The sequence below is a fragment of the Prunus avium genome, chromosome 3, assembly GCF_965620075.1.
Source record: "Prunus avium chromosome 3, drPruAviu1.hap1.1, whole genome shotgun sequence".
NCBI lineage: Eukaryota > Viridiplantae > Streptophyta > Magnoliopsida > Rosales > Rosaceae > Prunus > Prunus avium.
Window position 1 is genome coordinate 40,493,817 of NC_142286.1, and position 12,818 is coordinate 40,506,634.

At 38.4% G+C, this 12,818-nt stretch overlaps 2 protein-coding genes across 2 annotated transcripts; both read left to right on the top strand.

Moving 5' to 3' along the window:
• The first annotated feature begins 2,308 nt into the window (after window positions 1-2,308).
• Window positions 2,309-3,885, top strand: TCP20 (TEOSINTE BRANCHED 1, cycloidea, PCF (TCP)-domain family protein 20). Its single transcript, XM_021967404.2, has 2 exons — window positions 2,309-3,573; window positions 3,656-3,885. The coding sequence occupies exon 1, from the start codon at window positions 2,428-2,430 to the stop codon at window positions 3,352-3,354; it is 927 nt and encodes a 308-aa protein (XP_021823096.1). The 5' UTR covers window positions 2,309-2,427; the 3' UTR covers window positions 3,355-3,573; window positions 3,656-3,885.
• A 4,816-nt stretch (window positions 3,886-8,701) lies between these two features.
• Window positions 8,702-12,610, top strand: ACR6 (ACT domain repeat 6). Its single transcript, XM_021967375.2, has 7 exons — window positions 8,702-9,336; window positions 9,895-9,940; window positions 10,122-10,236; window positions 10,376-10,443; window positions 10,836-11,444; window positions 11,789-11,893; window positions 11,971-12,610. Exons 1-7 carry the CDS (start codon window positions 9,290-9,292, stop codon window positions 12,310-12,312), a joined length of 1,332 nt encoding a protein of 443 aa, XP_021823067.1. The 5' UTR covers window positions 8,702-9,289; the 3' UTR covers window positions 12,313-12,610.
• The last annotated feature ends 208 nt before the right edge of the window (window positions 12,611-12,818 follow it).

Sequence of the window (12,818 nt, forward strand, 5' to 3'; positions counted from 1 at the left end):
AGGATGAAAGTTTTTCACACACATGCACACAATTAAGATGTCATGGGGGTTCAAACCTAAGATATTTGGTATGCAAATGAAGATCCTTTTCCACTGAACTAGATTCGTTGACTTCACTGCATCTCTTTGATTCTTCAATCTACAATCCAAATTGTATAACGATAGTTGAGATAGTTGGGTTATGTTATAAAAATTGGACTTGTGCACATCTTCTTCTTCTCTGTTTTACTTTTAAGTAATGCAAGAAAATATACGTGTGTGTTTCTTGTGACTTTGGGTATTTTGATGGGCGATGTCTATTAATTTATAATCCCTTCAATTATGAACGGTAGAGAACACACACACATGCACCTTCCTTATCAAAAATAATAATTCCCTTGTTGGGTTTACCCATTTTTTATTTTATTTTTTTGTAGCTAGTAATATGACATATATAATATGGTGGACACTAAGACATAGAAAATCGTTTTCGATGCATAATTGAAAATGGGTTATCTATCCTCTTTGAGAAACTGGGCATCTTTATTCTTTTTTTTTTTAAAAAAGAAAAAGGCAAAAAAAAAAAGGCATCTTTGTCATGCGAGAAATTTAAGGGACTCCTTGTCATTTTGCTGAGGTGTTATTGGCATCCAGTACTCAAACCAATTATCATTGACTAGTGTGTACACTACACAGACAGTACATCTCTCTTGCAACACAGACTGACTTATCTCTTCTATTTGTATAATCATTCTCATTCAGACCATATCAAATTGAAAGGGAAATACACAATCACGATTAAATTGGGGAAGTATTGATGGGAAGATGGTATCTCAAACACGAACCTCCAACGAAACTACACCAACATTAGAAATATGTAACGAACACTCACAATTTGCGGCTAAACTTAGCTGCGTTTTCTGAATAAATTCTCAATTTCAATCCGTCTGATTGGTCTACAAGAGAAAGGTTTAAATAACAACTACATCCTAGGAATATAAGGAATTATAATTCTAGTACAATCAGGAAAACCAAAACAGAAGGAAAATATAAAAGGAAGTCAATCAGCTAGTAGGAAAGGTCTCCTAATTTATTTTGGGAAATAATCTTTAAGGTAATTAGGAGGTTTGACTGATCTCTTGGGCTTCCCTAGTTTGGCTTGGGATGCTCCTGCATCAAATATTGTTGTTTTGCAGTTATATATACTAAACCATGTAATATTTTTCATATAGAAAGCTCTTCTCTTGAGAGGAGACTAAACTCACATCCACTACACTTCTTAGTTGTGAACATTTTGATCAACCAAAAAGGAAAGAAAAAAAAAAGTAATCGGTTTTTTAAAATTATATATCATCTGGGTCCAGAAAGCAATGTCTAATTGTAAAAATCCAATGTAGCACACTCCCATGCGAAGTAAGATTTTGTAAATGGTCCATGAACTGTCAGAAACTGGAGTATGAGGCCCCAGGGTCCCACTAAGATAGTATGAATTAATCTAATATCTCCGAACAAAGTAGATTAGAGCAAACAAAAACAAAAACAAAACCTCACCCCCTTTATATATGTTTACTGCTGCAATGCAATGCAACAACATCCTTTGTGGTCTGTGTCTGTGAAAACCCCATATCTTTAGCTGCTGCTGCCTCTAATATATGACCCCATTATAAATTTTATAACTTTATTTTCCAGTGGCTTTTAAAAATTTGTATCATTTTTTAAACATATCTCAAGGATGGGCCTAGAGACAAAAAAGAGTGGGTTAGAAGCAAAGCCATTCATGAGATGCCAGGGGTCGGAATCTCAAGCATCCAGCTTGGCAGTTGAGTCCCTTACAAGAGAAGAGATGGCATCATACATTGGTTGCTGCTGCAATTATTATAGGAATGCAATGCAGTGCAGTGCAGTGCAGGAGGAGAAATTATAATAATGAAGGGAGAGGAAAGGGAGGGAGAGGGGAATCCATGGATGGATGGATGGATGGATGGATGGACCATGGTGTGGTCCATATGTTATGACTCCATGGAATGTGGGAAATGGGCTTTTGATGTGTCTGATGATGATCTCATCTGACTGATGAGCAGATGAGATGAGATAAGGCAGTGAAAATATGAATTTGGCAGTTAAAGTTGCTTTCATATCTGCGTAGTCAAAACTAGCTACAGTGTCAAAAGGGGTAAGAGAAAAAGTAAGAAAGGACAGTTTGGAGAGAGAGAGAGGAGACTCAAACAATGACTCACAAGAGGAGGGAGTAAAAAAAACCAAACCCAGTCTACCCAGAGTTAAATTTTGACAATGGGGTACATTTGGATTTTAATATTTTTATGGTTTTGTCTTCTCTTTCTTTGCCAAAAACAGTGAAAACTCATGAAAGTCTAGGACTTTTCAGGTCACCTTCTTCAATCAAAGAGGACCCCTTTTTCTTTTTGCCTTATTTTTTTTTCCCTGTTCATGGATCCCAAGGGCTCAAAGCAGACACAAGAGATACCCAGCTTCTTGAGCCTCCCACAGCCTCAACAACAGCAGCAACAACAACAACAGCAGCAGCAGCAGCAGCAGCAGCAGCCCAACATGAGTGAGAACAAACCTGCTGAAATCAAAGATTTCCAGATTGTGATTGCAGACAAGGAAGAGGGGAAGAAGCAGTTGGCGCCGAAGAGAAGCTCAAACAAAGACAGACACACAAAGGTTGAAGGCAGGGGAAGGAGGATACGGATGCCTGCTCTGTGTGCAGCAAGAATTTTTCAATTGACCAGAGAATTGGGCCACAAATCTGATGGGGAAACCATACAGTGGCTTTTGCAGCAGGCCGAACCGTCGATAATTGCAGCCACCGGGACCGGTACGATACCAGCATCGGCTTTAACAGCGGCAGGGGGCTCTGTTTCACAGCAGGGAACTTCTCTATCAGCTGGATTGCACCAAAAGATTGATGAATTGGGGGGGTCCAGTATTGGGTCAGGGAGTAGGACCAGTTGGGCAATGGTAGGTGGGAATATGGGGAGACCCCATGTGGCCACTGGGCTATGGCCCCCTGTCAGTAGCTTTGGTTTCCAGTCATCATCTGGTCCATCAACAACAAATCTGGGCAGTGAGAGTTCAAATTACCTGCAAAAGATTGGCTTTCCTGGCTTTGACTTGCCTGTCTCCAACATGGGTCCTATGAGTTTCACCTCGATTTTGGGTGGTGGGAGTAACCAACAGCTTCCTGGCTTGGAGCTTGGGTTGTCTCAGGATGGTCATATTGGGGTTTTGAACTCACAAGCCTTGAGCCAGATTTACCAGCAGATGGGGCATGCTAGAGTACACCAGCACCAGCACCAGCACCAGCACCAGCAACCTCCTGCTAAGGATGATTCTCAAGGCTCAGGACAGTAGAACATTTGGTCACATTAGATTCTGTGAAATTTGGGAGGGACATGCAAGCAGTAGCATTTTGTTGGGAGACTGAGTTTGTTTTTGGTAATGGTATTTGTATTGTATAATTGGAAAAGAAAAAAAAAGTGAGGAAAGAGATACTTGAGAGAGTTCAATAGGGACTGGATTTGTTTTGCCCCTTCTTTTTCTCCACTGCATGACTCAAGTCTCCATATACAGGTGCTTCTGCTTCTGCTTAATTTTTCACTGCTCTTTCTGTTAGCCAAAGGGGAATTGATTGTTAAGAGTGTTGCTCGTGCAGGTGGGATTTTGCACGGTCAAATTGTTTGGGTTTGGACTTAGCTGCTGCTTTAAGTCAGAGGTGTGTTGATTATAGTGTAAGGCATCTTTAATTATTTTGTTTTTCACTGGGTGTGGATGAAGTGGTGCTCAGTTTGTTTGTGAAAATTTAAACATAGAGTTCTATAGTCATACTTATCCAATTTCTTCTTAGATCTACTAAGGGTTCTTAGTTATCTAAGATCTTCATTATGTTCTGGGGCAATTACCTATCCAATTATCTATCTTACTACTACTACATGCAAATTAATTGCTCTCTCATATCACTTCCAAAGAACACCTCTCTGGACCAATCTCATTTTGTCTTTTATAAGTAATTTGCTTTTTTTTTTCTCTCCATGAATTCTTTGTTATGACAACATGGACTCTTTTCTCTGACTAACAAACCCCATCCACAAACTCCTGTATGTTCAGGTCATTAGGAATGAAGTTTGTGTGTTTTACATCCTTTATACACATGATATTTTCTACAACACAATTCATGTGAGCCATTTTTAAAAATAAGTGTTTCTTTTAGGCAGGTGAATGAGTATTCCTTTAAGAATGGCAGTCTTAGAACAGCGAATTGTGAATATCTCCTTCGTCCAACTGACTTTATCTTCTTTGCTACTTTTTCTCAAAGAACCTTAAATTCTCATTCGAGGACTTCGGTCTCCAAGCAGTAGTGTCTTTTAAGGGCTGATAGCCTTGTGTCCTGCACCGTTGCCTACTTGAGTGTCCAAGTGCATTTCAATCCCTGGAGATGAATATTACATCCTAATGTATTTTGGGCCAGAACTTCAAATAGGAACTCCTCTTTTTTTTTTTTTTTTCAAGTCACTATGTGGCTTTGGCAATCTATCTGGTTTACCCACCTTAAATCTATCACTGATTTTGGCTAACATTATCGCTAGTGCAATTAGAAAACTTATTGAGAATATGCTAATTGACTTGCATAACCAGAAATTACAGAGTATCTGAGTTGGCATTATCTGTCATTTTATACTGACCACTGTGTCCTGTATCCCAATTGTTGTTTCATCTGTACATAGCTTAAGAGCCATCAGCCATGCTTGAAGTTTAGATAGAGCCATAAGCCATTGATGGAGAAATATAAGTCATAGGATTAGCACTTAATGCACATACCATTGCCTGATTTGTGAGACTTTGTAATCATCACTGGTAGATCAAGTTTTGTCATTGTCACACAGTAGAATGGATTGTCTTTGGTGTTTTATAAGGAGTATCAGGGGAAATGGTCTTGTTTTAGTGTCAGCACTTATGAAGCAAACAGTCAGAACTCCGTTCAGTTTTCCTGATAATGTAAACTTTTCAGTCAAATATGTTCAATTATCTTGATTGCCATTAGTTTCTGGAGAACCGTTTAACTAGGGACTCATCAAACTTGTCTCACCTTGTTGTGGTGTCATCAGATTGGTCTTTGTCTATAAATGCAAATATCTATCAATTCCAACCCTTCTCTAGTTTGAATAGTTTTTTCTGTGAGGTTCACATATGATCATTGTGGACAGATGATCAAGATGTTGCTTGGCTACAAATTGTTATTAATGATGCCTCCTCCAACTTAAGAAGTTGCGAAGAACTTTAATGTAAAATTCAGAAAGTTTCTAGGTGTAAATCATGTACTTCATATAAACCAAGATAACTACACCGCAAAATTGTCACAAAAAGAATGTTGGCGAAGTTTGCATGTTAGTAGTTGAGAGGTTTATCTATGTTTGGAAAATGACATTTAAGGCTGTAGTATGCTTTGCATCATTGCCCTCTCATTCATTCTTGTAGTTGACATTTAAGGTTGTCATGGTCTGTTCTTTTTTATGGAATCTCTTTCGGCTTCTGCCTTACCTCCTTTATTTGTTATTCGTTGCTATTATTGTGGCAGCCTATAAGGTCAAAATGTCTAAATTTTATAAAATTGACATGTACACCAGGGTCTACTAGAATCAACAGTAATGCAATATCATCACATTGGCCACCACCTAGTTTGCCTGTCAAAACCTATGGTTGATCATGTTCAGCTTAGCGAAGTGAATCACCAGGAACAAGAAAACAACTTTTCCATATGCCCTGAGAAAAATGCCACTATGGTGCAACTTGCATATCACTCGCACCCCCTCCTCTTCTCATCTGATTGTTGTTAATTATATCTTGTTCAAGCAGCTTTCACAAACTTTGAGTGACGACAATGAAGGACTTTGGTCGGTGCAAAAGAAACTTTTGCGTGTTTATGGAATGTCAGACAATTTTTGTGGTTTTAGGAGTAAAATGTGTTCTTGTATTACAAACATGCTGCAGCTCTCTCTCTCTCTCTCTCTCTCTCTCTTCAGCAAATTAACTGGGTGTGAAATGAACAAAATGCATTATGCATATCATACTTGCGCCTTTTCTGGGCCTTGGATTGGAATCGAATCGTATTGTATCTGTATCTTTACGTATAAAATAAAGATGTCCTCAAGGTGAAGGACAAGGTAAGTAGCCAAGGCATGGTGCTCTGTTTTATGGGCTTTAGTTTTAGCTGAACAGTCGGTTGCCAACTTGCCATCTTATTAAAGAGTGAGCTCGCTCGTAGCTGCTTGCTATTCCCATGAAGTTTCGCAATTCGTCCTTCTTGACCCACCATTGACCAGGCAACGCAACACGTTATTGCCCATTACATTACAATTTACAACTCAACTACTGCTACATTTGCGTTCCCTCTCTCTCTCTCTCTCCAATTTCATTTATTACCGTACATTAGTAAGAAGAAGCAGAACATAATTATTAATTAAACAAAGGGACGAGGAAACTTTCGTCTTTTGGTTTGAAAATTGATAATAGACAGACAGACAGACAGACAGACCAGCTAGCAAGCACTAGTTGAGTTGAAGTCTCATGTATTAGTTGACTCTCAACTCTAAAGTTGTCCTTGATGATCACATTGGCTGGCCACAACAAGGTTTTAGTTTTAGTTGTGGAGAAGACGCCTGGTTATAAATCCATAAGTAAATAAATTCACAAATAAATTATAAGTAGTTGGGAAGGGGAGGGTTTGAGAATGATGGATCAAGTAAATCATAAACCGGGTTCTTTTTCTTATTACCTCACCTCACGTCATGAGCTTATAAAGACATGGAGTCTACAGACACGCGAAAAAAGTCAAGTAAAGCTCATGATGATGACAATATGTGGTTTGCTGTGGTGGTGGCCTGGCCTCAACTAGAGAGTGTTATAAAAGGGTCCATGTAAGGCTGACCAAATAAACCAGAACCCACAAGTTAGTACTTACTAGGGAGGAGGAAGCCCAAGTCATGTATCTGTCTGTATGTACCTAACAAGTTACACATCAAGCCCATAAGTACATGAAGCTTGAGCCCATATGTGATCATTTTTCTTTACTCAACCTAACTAATACTTCAATGACACGTAAAACAACTTTTTCATATGTCATTGTGTTATTAGTTGGGTATAACAAAACAGTGCTATCCTCGTTAGATGTAAGTATTTTTAGTTGGGGGGAGGGAAGGAGGTTGATTGCTTGCAATTAATGTTCCCTACTCCATAGGGACTCTACCCTTCTTATATTAAGTTGATTTAACTTAATCTAACTTGACGTAAATTATAAATATATCAGCAGGTTTGGTGAGTTGAATTGGACTGGATTATTAGTTTTGATAGTTGTTTGATATATTGAGATTGAAATTATTAAAGAGGGCATGAAGAATCCGACAAACAATGAGTGGAGAGTGCTGACGGGGTCTTATAATGAGTGTTAGTGTTGTGTTCCAATTGCGTGATGAGGTGAAGAGTGCTGACGCTCTTTACAACATTCTGCTGACGGTGTAAATTACTAGTCTACGCACACCATGTGAATCCTGAATCCTGAACCATTCCATATATAGGAACAGGAGGAGTATAGAAATAGAATTGAGACTAACGAACCTTGTGGGACCCTGGTTTTGTATTCGATTACCTTCTCAAGTACCCCAAGGGCCAAGCCGAGCTAAGCTAGCTTCTTTTTTTCGCTTCGCATCTGGCTTTTTCTTCATTAGCAGATATTTTCATTGGGGCTGCATAAAAAACAGCTGTCTAGCTGGCAGGATGTTGATTATGCCATGTGGCAGAGAGTAAGTAACGTTGTTGATTATCCTAAATCCTTATCTCATCGATTCTCTTATTAAAGTTAGAAAAGAGAATCCAAGTTACCTGGAAATGGAATTCTCATGCATCCACTTGGATTCTATAATTCATATGCTCTGTCTAATTTGCCAATGGAGATTTATTTATTTATTTATTTAATTAAAAGTAAGTATATATGCCTTTGGTCGACCTTTATATTCTTTCCCTAGCCCAGCAGCCAATCTGCTACATACCACCTACCTTAAATGAGTGTACGTATATTTATACAGCGAAGACTGTACGTATGCTTGTTTTTTTAGTCCAAAACGGTATCCGTGTTCTGTAGCTTTGGCCTACTCCACGTTTGTGGCTTCTTTATCGCTCTCTCTCTCTCTCTCTTCCATGCAGACTGCAGTAGTCAGATAGATAAGGTGCTTGCTTGTTCGTTAGTATTATTATTCAGTGGTGGCGAAGGCGATGGTTCAAATTTGGACGGGTTCGTAACCCAACCAGAGTCCAGATAACCAAATTAATTAATTACGAAATTTAACCCTTAATTAAGGCCCACCACTTTGGCCTAATAAGTCAGCTTCTTCCTTTATAAGTTTATTTGTCGGTTCAAACCCTACATCCACCCTAATTATTAGCATGCTATATTTCAAGTTTCACGGCAACACCTTTTTCAAGTAACTACTTCTTTTCTTTTTCTTTGGGGGGTGGGGTTGGGTTGGACAGGATGAGAAAACTCTAATATATAAAATAATCCTAACCTAATTGCTAACTATTCTCAATCTTTCATACGAGATGAGAAAGATAGAAATTATTTTCTGATTTTTTTAAAAATAAAAATTTACTCTGCATTCCACGCTTGTTGTGATTATTTGTTTTTTTAACTATTGAAAAAACAGATAATAGGAGTAGAGATTATTTCTATTTCAACCAATAAAGGTTAGGCATCTGATTTTCGTGGCCAGAAAACCAGTGGCTCACGCTGGAATTGCCGCCGGAAATACCGGCAAATCTGCGACCAAATTGTAGTCAACACGTGCCTCGCCACCTCACTCAACCCCAGAAAGTCACGTGGCATTGGAAACCCCGCTAATCGTACGGACACTCCTCTGCATCTCATTAGTTCAAAAAGCCCAGGACGATTGACCGCGGGCTGCAATAACCTTCCTCCTACCCAATCACAACAAAACACGTCACGAAATACAGCTTACGAAGGTTTTTTCTTGTTAAACAACTTTTTAGACCCCGCGGCCCCTTTAATTTCTTTTACTGACTACCGTTCCTTTCATTCTTCCTTCTCAAGTTTTTAACACACACACTCTCTCTCTCTCTCTGGTATTTCCTTGAATGTTGGAGGAGGCATCATTTTATAGAATCTTTCTTAAAATTATGTACTGTGAAGTATAAGATTGTCGGTTATTCTTAAAAACCCTTCTGTCTTGAGGTATTGGGTTGCTTGGATATTTTCCGATTGATTTGGAAAACAAAAATAATGGATGATGAGTATTCTAAGTTCGTCAGGAGGATGAACCCGCCCAGGTATTTTTCCAAACTTTCTGGGATTTTTATTTCTCTGGTAAAGTTTTGTCCTTTTGGATTCCTGGGTTTTGTTTTGTCTTCATTTTTTGAGATGTCGGTTGAGAGTATGTTGTATCATTGTATTCTACTGTGGTCTGTGATTTGTTCTGTTTTGGCTTCATTTTCTAAGTTTCTTGAATTATAATTTTGAACCGGGAGAGTTTCCTTTCGAGTCTGGTTTTCCTCCCTTGTTATGTTTTCTGAACTTTTAGTTTTACACCGTTTAGATGTCCTTTTCTTTTTCGTCTGGTTAAATTTTCATGATATTATAGTAAATAAGTTGTACCCACCAACTTCTTGAGCTCTCCTGAGTTTTATTTTACTTTTTCCCTTTTCTTTATTTTCCAAATATGCTAACCAGGCCAAGGGTTCCATTTTGGATTATGTATGGCATATAAGAGTTTATTTGGAACCTCTCTCTTCAGGAAACTTCTTGGTTTGGGCCATTTGATTGTCCTCTTCTTTCAAGTGTGTATGAGAAGCAAGAAGCTTAATCTGATTTGCCTCTTGTTCTTGCAGAGTTGTGATTGACAACGATACTTGCGAGGATGCCACTGTTATCCAGGTGAGGCTTTGTACCTTCCCTTTTTTTTTTTTTTTTTTTTTCTCTGTTTACTTATCATATGTATTTGTTGAAATCAGTTATGTAATACGAGAGTATATCTCGATTTTAAAAATTCGGTAGAAGAAGCATTTGGATATCTTTTTCTTTTGCCGTCAGTTTAATATTTTCAAGTTTTATTTAGGTTGACAGTGTCAACAAACATGGAATTCTCCTGGATGTTGTCCAAGTGCTCGCAGAAGTAGACCTTATAATAACAAAAGCTTACATCTCATCTGATGGGGTGTGGTTCATGGATGGTAAGGTTTTTTTTTCAACTTCCCAAGTCAAGAGTTAAAGAAGAAAAATATGAGCTTCCCTATTTCTCTCTTTGCCCCCTTCCTTTTATCTTTTTATCTTCCTCTTTGCTAAGAATTTTTCTAAATTTTCTGTTTTCAGTGTTTAACGTGATTGATCAGAATGGAAAAAAAATCAGAGACCAGGACATTATCAATTATATTCAAATGGTATGTACTTGACCCCATTGCTCTTCCTCTGGCTGTTAAGAAGTCAGAGGAAAATATCAGAAATCAAATCTTGTCTTTGTATTCTTTTCCTGAAGATGAAAATCATAATTCAATTTAACCAAACAGTTATGCTATGCTCAGTTTAGGGGATTGTTTGTCTCTTAGTTCTTAAACAATTTGAAGTAAGATGAATAGGATTTCCTTTGACAGCACCCAAATTCCTTAGGTTTGGTATAGATCGGATAGTCTGTCACACCATTCATATTTGGCATCCTATTTTTGCTCATGTTCACCTTTCTGTGTCACCTATAAACTTGGTCTTTGCGTGGACCACAATATATTGACTTATGGGAAAAGGTTGTAATTTTTCATTTGACTTTTTAATTTTGCAGAGACTTGAAAGCAATGCCAGCTTTGTACCCTCTATGAGAGATTCTGTTGGTGTGATGCCCTCAGAAGAGTACACCTCAATTGAGCTCAGTGGTACCGATAGACCTGGTTTATTGTCTGAAGTGTGTGCAGTTCTTGCAGACCTTCACTGTAATGTGGTAAATGCTGAGATATGGACACACAATGCTAGAGCTGCCGCTGTAGTTCATGTCACAGATGATTCCACTGGTTGCGCAATTAAAGATCTAAACCATCTTGCTACAATTAAGGAGTTACTTTGCAATGTTCTCAGAGGAAACAGTGAGTTGAAGGCCGCTAAAATGACACTTGCAACCCCTGGAGTTACAAATAGAGATAGAAGGTTGCATCAGCTTATGTTTGCCGACAGGGATTATGAAAAGGTTGAAAGAGCAGAACTAAAGAGAATTGAGGATAAGGGCTCAAGACCCCAAGTAACTGCGTTGGATTGCAGTCAGAAGGATTACACAGTCGTTACCATGAGATCAAAAGATCGACCAAAATTGTTATTTGACATCATCTGCACTTTAACGGACATGCAGTATGTGGTTTTTCATGGAATGGTCAATACAGGGAGGATGGAAGCTTATCAGGTAAAGATAAATTCTTTCTGAAGTTGCTCTGACTTTGAGGGAATAATCATTTACCAAATTAACCTAACCTAACCATATTATAGATACAGTGAGGTATATGCATTGGTCAGTACGTATATTTCCTAATGAAATGGTTCTGGTTTGCCAAGCCAGCAACGCACAGCTGGATTTGACAAACTGATGACCACTTTAAACCTTATGCTGACCTCACTCTATCGGGTGAAATGCTCTAATCAATTGGAAGAATTTTCTTCCAATTGCTTGCACTTGGGGTTGGGGATATGTTTGTTCAAAACTATCTTCTCATTTCCATCTAACACGAGGCGTATATTTCTTTTTGGTAGGAATTTTATATTCGACATGTTGATGGGCTTCCTATAAGCTCAGAAGCTGAGCGAGAACGTGTTGTACAGTGTCTTGAAGCAGCCATTGAAAGGCGGGCATCTGAGGTGCAGTGAACTTTTAACTGATGAGAACTCTTGTATTCAATTATAATGATACTAATACATCTTGCTTTGCGATGCAGGGGCTGGAACTACAGCTGTGCACAGACGACCGGGTTGGACTTCTCTCGGATATCACCCGGATATTCAGGGAGAACAGCTTGTGTATCAAACGAGCAGAAATTTCAACTAAAGGTGGAAAAGCTGTGGACACTTTCTATGTCACAGACGTGACAGGAAACACAGTTGACCCGAAGATTATTGATTCAGTTCGCAGGCAGATTGGGCAGACCGTACTGCAGGTGAAACTTAACCCAAGCCCTCCACCAAAGGCCCCTCAAGGGACAACAATGGGATATCTCTTTGGGAACTTATTTAAAGCTCGAAGTTTCCAGAATTTTAAATTGATTAGATCCTACTCATAGTTTCTCTTTATCTTCTTGGAAGTAAAATCTGTAAAAAGAGGCAGCAGATGTTTCAAGACAGAAGAAGTACACACACAAACTAAAAAAAAAACGTTGTAAATAGGAACCTGGAAACCCAAAAAAGGTTGTAAATAGGCAATGCTGAGGCTCTACACTATAAAGCTACTGGTTGGGTTTGTATATCCTACCTCCTGTAAACAAATAATGTATAGTGTGATGTGCAGAGGTTGTACAAAGATAGAAAAAAAGATTGTACAGATATTTTAGCTCAATGAAAAATGATGTACGTATTTAGATCGTTTGCATGTTTGATGGGTTTTCTCTCATTTTCTGCCTAAATTTATGATTTCTGCAGCATTGTTGAGTTAATCTAAGCTGGAGCTGTTTCATTTCAACATTTTAGTCCTCTCTTTTTCAACACTACTTTGGCAATTCTTTCTGTTTTCTCTTTTCTGCTTGAACTGTGCAGTGTTCATTATATCATACGCATATACAATCTTTTTTCC